At 40.8% G+C, this 8,085-nt stretch overlaps 1 protein-coding gene across 9 annotated transcripts in view; it reads left to right on the forward strand.

Moving 5' to 3' along the window:
* Window positions 1-1,864: 1,864 nt before the first annotated feature.
* pxk (PX domain containing serine/threonine kinase) overlaps window positions 1,865-8,085 on the forward strand; it is a 19,273-nt gene continuing 13,052 nt past the window's right edge. For all 9 annotated transcript variants that reach the window (XR_008834362.1, XM_056437023.1, XM_056437025.1 and 6 more), the window contains exons 1-6: window positions 1,865-2,076; window positions 4,445-4,495; window positions 5,193-5,240; window positions 6,170-6,356; window positions 6,804-6,881; window positions 8,049-8,085. The exon at window positions 8,049-8,085 is cut by the window's right edge and continues 37 nt beyond it. Coding sequence is in view for 8 of the 9 variants with exons in the window: in XM_056437023.1 (XP_056292998.1) it covers window positions 1,975-2,076; window positions 4,445-4,495; window positions 5,193-5,240; window positions 6,170-6,356; window positions 6,804-6,881; window positions 8,049-8,085 (503 nt within the window). In the remaining variant the exon portion in view is untranslated. The remainder of the gene's footprint in view (window positions 2,077-4,444; window positions 4,496-5,192; window positions 5,241-6,169; window positions 6,357-6,803; window positions 6,882-8,048) is intronic.

Here is an 8,085-nt window from a genome sequence, read left to right on the forward strand (position 1 = left end):
AACTATTGTATATAATACTTATATATAGATATAATGATAAATATATTTACCTATTGTATATAATACCTATATATAGATATAATGATGAATATATTTACCTATTTGATATACTACTTATATATATATATAATGATATATATATAGTAGGGCTGTCAGCGTTAACGCGTTAATCTATGCGATTAATTTGGCCGCGTTAACGCACTAAAATATTTTAACGCAATTAACGCAAGTTGTTTTTATTTATTTTTTAAATTTTTTTTTTACCGCAGCAGTACGGTTTGACACTGTTTCCGTTTTTAAAACAATCATTTCTCCGCGAAAATAAGGAGCAGAAATCAGTTTAACTCGTGGATGAATCAGTCGGGTTTCCTCCTGCTCCTCCTTCCTCCCGTCTCCCCCTCTGATACACAGAGGAACGGAGGGCGACGTGTCGGGACACGCGGCGCGGAAAGAACTCGTCACACGAAACCTTCACCGTGATTGGTCAATCCGTTTGTCTGTCAACATTTCGGGGGGAAAAAAACCAATGAACACTCAGTAAATCACAAAGGACCTCCCACCTCACAGGTTAGGCTCATTTAGCAGCCTGTCAGTCAGAGAACCAGAGGACACGGCGCGAGGACAATGAGGCTCATTTCAGAGCTGAGATTGTTCTGGAATGTTTGATGTAGAACACGTGGGGGTGTGTCACATGCAAAAAACTTTAAACGGTGAATTTAATTTATTTTGTAAAATGTATAAAATGCCCCCAGCCTCCAGAGGGTGAACGTGACATATGTGAATGTCAGTCAGTTACCAAGGCCACTGGTTCTGCTGTTCAGTGGTAAAGATGACAGGACCAATGGGGTCTCAATATACTTCTTTTTTTACTAATCTGATGTTTCACTGAAGAAACAATTTATCATCCACGATATTAAATACCTCGCTGGCACTGTATATGTAGGAGCCTCTTTGAAAACACAGCTCTGTGTGAAGTTTTGTCTTTAAAAAGAAGAGAAACACTTTTAACCCTTGTGTTGCCTTCGGGTCATTTTGACCCGATTCAATGTTTCACCCTCCTGTTACCTTTATATTTACTAACATATTTTACCCTTTGGGTTCAATTTGACGCCAGCAATTAAAACCTCCAGAAAATTATTAGAATTAATATTGTTTTCCAAGTTTAAGTGTGAGGCACTTTATGTTTGTTTGTTGACTACCGAAAGAACACCGACATTAAACATTGAATGGGGTCAAATTAACCCGAAGGCGGCAGGAGGGTGTAATATTGATTTGGGTCAAAATGACCCGAAGGCAACACAAGGGTTAAACGGTAAATTTAATTTTTTTTGTAAAATGTATAAAATGAGCCCAGCCTCCAGAGGGTTAACGTGACATATTTGAATGTCAGTCAGTTACCAAGGCCACTGGTTCTGCTGCTGTTCAATGTTAAAGATGACAGGACCAATGGGGTCTCAATATACTTCTTTTTTTACTAATCTGATGTTTCACTGAAGAAACAATTTATCATCCACGATATTAAATACCTCGCTGGCACTGTATATGTAGGAGCCCCTTTGAAAACACAGCTCTGTGTGAAGTTTTGTCTTTAAAAAGAATGAACTTTTAACTTTTAACTTGTAATTGCGATTAATCGCGATTAATCGCGATTAATTAATCGCAATTTCAAACTGTGCGATTAATTAGTTAATTTTTTTTAATCGATTGACAGCCCTAATATATAGTTATATATGTTGGTAAATAGTTTTTCTCGTGATTCAACAGTTCCTCCTCCGGACCAGGAGGGGGCGCTAACGCACCGTGACGTCAGATCGGAGCCGCGCATCCTGGTTACGGTAAAGCTAAGCTAACAAGCCAGCGGTGAGTTCGCTTCTCCCGGGCAGGTCGCTGTTCCTCCTCCTCCTCCTCCGCCTCGGTGTCTTCCCGGCGGGTTTTCGGTCCGCGACACACGGACGTTTCGAGGCCACTCTGTCGATGTCTTTCATGGAGAAGAAGAGCCCCGGCAGGCTGCTGTTGGACGACACCGTGCCGCTGACGGCGGTGATCGAAGCCAGCCAGAACCTGCAGTCCCACACGGTGAGTTACCGACCCGCCGGTGTGTGCTGTTCACCTGAGGCAGGTAGATGCCTCGCGGCTGCTTACGTCTAGAGAATACGTACAATTAGCGTTGGTTTAATGGGGTCGGGGGGCGTTTAAGGGGATCGCTGCGTCACCAGTTCCATTATCGGACAGACAGACTCTCGCTCGCTTTCTACTGATTAAGCAATTTCCTGGAAGCTTGTTTTTTTACAAACTGATCTAAAGGGATCCGGACCGGAGCTTTGACACCGGGGGACCAACCGGAGGACTGTCGATCCGTTGCGCGAAGACCATTTAAACCGAAATTCGGTTGAAAAATCATTGCGTCTTATTGATTTCATATCGATGCTGTGGAACCGATAGGCAATCGATAACAACACATGTTGTTGTCTTTAATCTGCGATGTTGTGTGTTGTATACATACATTCCGCCAAATGCATTACTATAATAAAATGCGGAAACTAATGTCGGATTTTTCTAAAGCAGTCTGGCGTGTCATCATCTCCCGAACAAATGACAAATAAAAAAAGCTTCTGTTCAGCATTACTTTGCACCATAACGTAGACTTTGAACTCGTAAGAAATGACGTTTAACTATCACGTGAACAAAATCATTGTCACGTGAATAATACAAATGCATGACAATGTGTGTCGCCTTGTCCGATAATGGGCGCAGCCGTGGTGGGTTTGTTGACAGTCCTGCTGGGATCAGCCGAGCTAGCCAGCTAGCATGCTAATGTCAACAGAACCAGGAGAGACTAGTACCGACGGGTATCACAATGTTATTTACATTTTAGTTTGTATTTCTATTAGTCCACTCTAAACCGCGACTGTCTTGTAATTCAGGACCCCCCCAAAAAAAGTAATGCAGATTGTTATTGATGCTGAATCCGTCAGAACTTTCTAGAATTTCTCAACTCGAGCGACTCCAGTATGACGTCAGAGCTGTGAGGATGTAAGGTTACACGCATCCCTCTCTTTAGCCTCTACTCGAGGACTAGTCATGACCTCGCCAATACTAGTTACTAGTCAAGTCTCATGGAGGTGTGTGTCATGTGGATAAATACATTATTGCACAATGACTTGCACATAACTTGCATGTTCTATTCCAAAGAAGAAGAAAAACCCCAATTCAAGGTCTCACTGACATCTTTAATTACTGAAGTGACGAGACGTCAAGGCCATTTTGTGCAGAATTGGATGTGGAAATTATTGCAATATTTCCACTCCTGGTATCTGATGACGCCGGAACTCTTTATGGCTCAATGTGAGGAATTCATTGGGATGATTTGTATGTTAACTTGTGTGTGTGTGGCTCTGAATGCGTGTGCAGCTTGCCGTGACTAAATGAATGCAGTCAAAAGACACTCAAGTTGTGTCACGCTGACTGAGATGAGATCCCCAGATCTCCTCGACGTGGCGTCCTCGATGTTTAACGTGTTTCTTTTTTTCACGGCGTCCACAAGCACGAGACGGATCAAATGTCAGCAGCTTTACAGGCCGGGTGGAGGTCGGGTGGAGGTCGGGTGGAGGTCGGGTGGAGGTCGGGTGGAGGCCGGGTGGAGGAGGGGCAGCAGGCCGGAGGAGTTGCGCTGAATGGAGGATGAATATCGGGAATACTGGAGAGACTTTGTGACCGAAGCTTTGTCGCTTTTTCAGAGAAACAAAATCCTCTGAGATGTTTTGAGTGATGTCACATGTTTACATCCAGGGCTATTTGAATGTAGAATGAATTTTAATTATTAAGTTTTACTGTAAAGGTCTGAGAACGCTGAACAGTGTCTGTCATTAAACCTTTTTTTATTTTAGAAAAGAAAGTGAAAGTGAACGCTCCTGAAATATGAACCTGTTTGACTGCATTACCACTTATTTAAAAACTATATCATACATCATGATTTGTATTTTGAGATGAAATCATAAACTTTTGCGGTATTGTTACTTTTCCCTTTTTTTAAATGTGACCATCATGGTTTTTCATCTAATTGCGTTTATTTGTGTAATATTAGAACTTCTCAGAAATCGGTGAATCAATCCAATTCTAACTTTTTTCATAAATTAAAAAATGCTCTGATAACTTATTTATTTTTTATATTATTCTGACCGTTCCCCTCTAAAGTATCACTTTTATTTTTTAGAGCTTCTTCTCTGGTTTGGTTTTTGGATATTTGGGACTTTCCTGTGAAAACCAAAGTCAACATTGACTCAACTTTTGACAAACTTTTCCTTAACGACGTAACAAACAACGTCATTTTATGCAAAGTCATGATCTTGTACCAAAAAAAAGTAGATTTATGAGCTAAACACAACATGTCCGGGTCGTTGAGCTGCGTGTGAGTGTTTAATCAATGTCGCATCTCGTCCCTCAGGAGTACATCGTCAGAGTCCAGAGGGGCGTGTCTTCAGAGAACAGCTGGCAGGTAAATGGGCAACCAATCAGAAGTCAGGAGACGACGACTTCAACAACAATCAGTCTGTTTGTTTGTCAACGAGGAAACTGACTAGATAATGAGATCACAGCCAGATCAGTAATCTCTGTCTCTGTCTCTCTCTTCCTGTCTCTCTCCATCTCCTTCTCTCTCCCTGTCTCTCTCTCCATCTCTCCATCTCCTTCTCACTCTCTCCTTCTGTCTCTCTCTCTCTCTCTCTCTCCCTGTCTCTCTCTCCCTGTCTCTCTCTCCATCTCCTTCTCTCTCTCTGTCTCTCTCTCCATCTCCTCTCTCTCTCCTTCTGTCTCTCTCTCTCTCCCTGTCTCTCCATCTCCTTCTCTCTATCTGTCTCTCCCTGTCTCTCTCTCCATCTCCTTCTCTCTCTCTGTCTCTGTCTCTCTCTCCATCTCCTTCTCTCTCTCCTTCTGTCTCTCTCTCTCTCTCCCTGTCTCTCCATCTCCTTCTCTCTATCTGTCTCTCTCTCCCTGTCTCTCTCTCCATCTCGCCATCTCCTTCTCTCTCTCTCTATCTGTCTCTCTCTCTCTCTCTGTCTCTGTCTCTCTCTCTCTCCTCTCTCTCTCTCTCTCTCTCTCTCTCTGTTTCTCTCCTTCTCTACTTATCTGTCTCCTCTCTGTCTCTCTCTCTCCTCTGTCTCTCTCTCTTTCCTCTTTCTCTCTCTCTCTCTCAGGTGATCCGGCGCTACAGTGACTTTGATGTTCTCAACAGCAGCCTCATGGTGAGTTTATTTTATTACTAATCTCCTTCCTGTTGGTTACGATATGCTCAAGGCTTGTTGTTGTTGTGGTTGCGTCATTGATTTCCCACAAGCCTCGGCCGTGAGAGCTGATGGTCTGAGCACCGATGACATGCCGGAGGTCGTGGGTTCAAGGTCGCGTGTGAGGTTCTGTAATCTAGGAACGAGAATCCAGCTCCAGGAATCCGGAACACATGGAAATGAGTCGGCGTTTTTTTTTTTTGCCCGCCCGCCCGGTTCCCTCGTCTCCGAGTCGACGTGCTGAGAAAAAAATCTGATGTCAACACGAGTTCACGGGAGAGTTACACATTTAGCTTAACGGCGTAGTAAAAACACACGTCCTGAAGAAAGAGCTGGTTTCCTCTCAGCAGCGTCTGAACGAGACTCCACACCGAGCTCAGGTTTCACAGTCATGCTGTCCATCACGGAAAAGCATCATACACTTACGTTGTTGTTGTTGTTGTTTCAATACAGCTCTACCCCGTGTCTGTCTGTCAGGCGACCCGGGGCCTGAAGCTCGTATCTAAAGCGGTTTTCAAGCAGAATTAACGGATTATTTTAGTTTTCTTCTTTACATTTAAAGACGTGATGGATTTATTTGATGTGTCATTAGAATCTTCCCAGCGACGCGGCGTCATATTGATCTGTAATGAATCAATAATCTATAATCACTGGACTGGAGGGTCTGACTCCGGGCGGGGACTCGTTCCTGGATAACAGGAAGTGAGCCGCTTTTTTTTCTGCTGAGCTTTCAGCTGCTCGTTTCCCTTTGGGGTCGATGACCTCCCGCCCCGACCTCCAGTCAACATGCAGAACACAACTGTTGTTGTTTACACAAGAAACCACGACGGGGGTTAAAAACACGCATTTCACGTTGAGAAGAAGACAAACCGCTTCTTATCCCTCTCCAGGTTTGTGGCATCGCTCTCCCGCTTCCTCCCAAGAAGCTCATTGGAAACATGGACCGGGAGTTCATCGCGGAGCGGCAGCGGGGGCTGCAGGCCTTTCTGGACTCCATTACCCAGCATCCTTTGCTCTCCGGCTCCCTCCCGGTCAAGAAGTTCCTCGACCCAAACAACTACTCTGCCAACTACACAGGTGCGGAACATCAAATAGTTTATATCATGTTATTCTACTCATACTTCACACTATATATATATATATATACTGCACGTGTATAGTATGGTACTTTTATTAAACGACATCTAAATGAATGTGTTCTTTTTTTTGCGGTTGGTTGGCAGATTTATATTTTACATGAATTTATAAAACTACTAACATGGAGTAAATATTTAAGTGTTTTTAAAGGGAGCACCTGGACATATTGTATCAATTTTAATAATATAATAGTCAAAACAGTGACTGTTTATGGTTTTAAAAGTTTTATATGTTTTTGGTGTGTCCACAAGGACGTCAATACGCAAAGAACAAACATTCTTTGTTTTACATCTCCAGTATCTCACTCTCTCTCTCTTTATTTTCATAATACATAATTGTCTCACTTTCCAAGATAATGAGATCTCTCTCTCTCTCGCCGTCTCTCAGAGATCGCCCTGCAGCAGGTCTCCATGTTCTTCCGGTCGGACCTGAAGTGGGAGGTTCTGGAGCCGCTCAAGGACAACGGTGAGACTCCGGATCTCCGTTCTGTTTGTACAACAGAATAAAGCTCCTTGTAATAACCACCGAGCACACAGCCGGTATTCAAAAAGACACAATGTTGTACAAGTACCTCAAAGCATCCGCACTACCCCTTTAACTAGTTAGAGCGCAATGAACCTGAAGCTACTGGTCACACCAGTGTATACAGGACTGTCTCAGAAAATTAGAATATTGTGATGAAGTTCTTTATTTTCTGTAATGCAATTCAAAAAACAAAAATGTCATGCATTCTGGATTCATTACAAATCAACTGAAATATTGCAAGCCTTTTATTCTTTTAATATTGCTGATTATGGCTTACAGCTTAAGAAAACTCAAATATCCTATCTCTAAATATTAGAATATCATGAAAAAGTATACTAGTAGGGTATTAAACAAATCACTTGAATTGTCTAATTAACTCGAAACACCTGCAAGGGTTTCCTGAGCCTTGACAAACACTCAGCTGTTATAAATCTTTTTTTTTACTTGGTCTGAGGAAATATTACAATTTTATGAGATAGGATTTTAGAGTTTTCTTAAGCTGTAAGCCATAATCAGCAATATTAAAAGAATAAAAGGCTTGCAATATTTCAGTTGATTTGTAATGAATCCAGAATGCATGACATTTTTGTTTTTTTAATTGCATTACAGAAAATAAAGAACTTTATCACAATATTCTAATTTTCTGAGACAGTCCTGTATATATAAACATCAAATAATTATATTTATATATATGTTTTATATATATATTCATAATATATATTTATATATATATACAGTTTTTCATATATATTTATATATATAATTATATTTGTATATATATAAATACATATATATTTATTTGTGTGTGTATATATATCAAATTATATAATTTATTTTATATAGAATTATATATATATTTTATATCTTTATATTTATAAGTTTATTTATATATATATATTTATATATATAATTATATGTATATACATATGAATAAATATATATATATATAGTGTGTGTTGAAGAAAGCATCGATGTGCTTTATTGCTTTGAAGAGGAAGAACTTGTTCCTATTTTGTCGCTTGATTTGCAGAACATTTAAATAATTGTTATACGTGTTTGATTCTTATTGGCTGAGTTTCAAATTACATTTTTTGGGGTTTTTTTTAGGCTGGAGGATCAGGAAGAAATATGTGCTGATCAAGAA

This window comes from Pseudoliparis swirei, chromosome 18 (assembly GCF_029220125.1).
Source record: "Pseudoliparis swirei isolate HS2019 ecotype Mariana Trench chromosome 18, NWPU_hadal_v1, whole genome shotgun sequence".
NCBI lineage: Eukaryota > Metazoa > Chordata > Actinopteri > Perciformes > Liparidae > Pseudoliparis > Pseudoliparis swirei.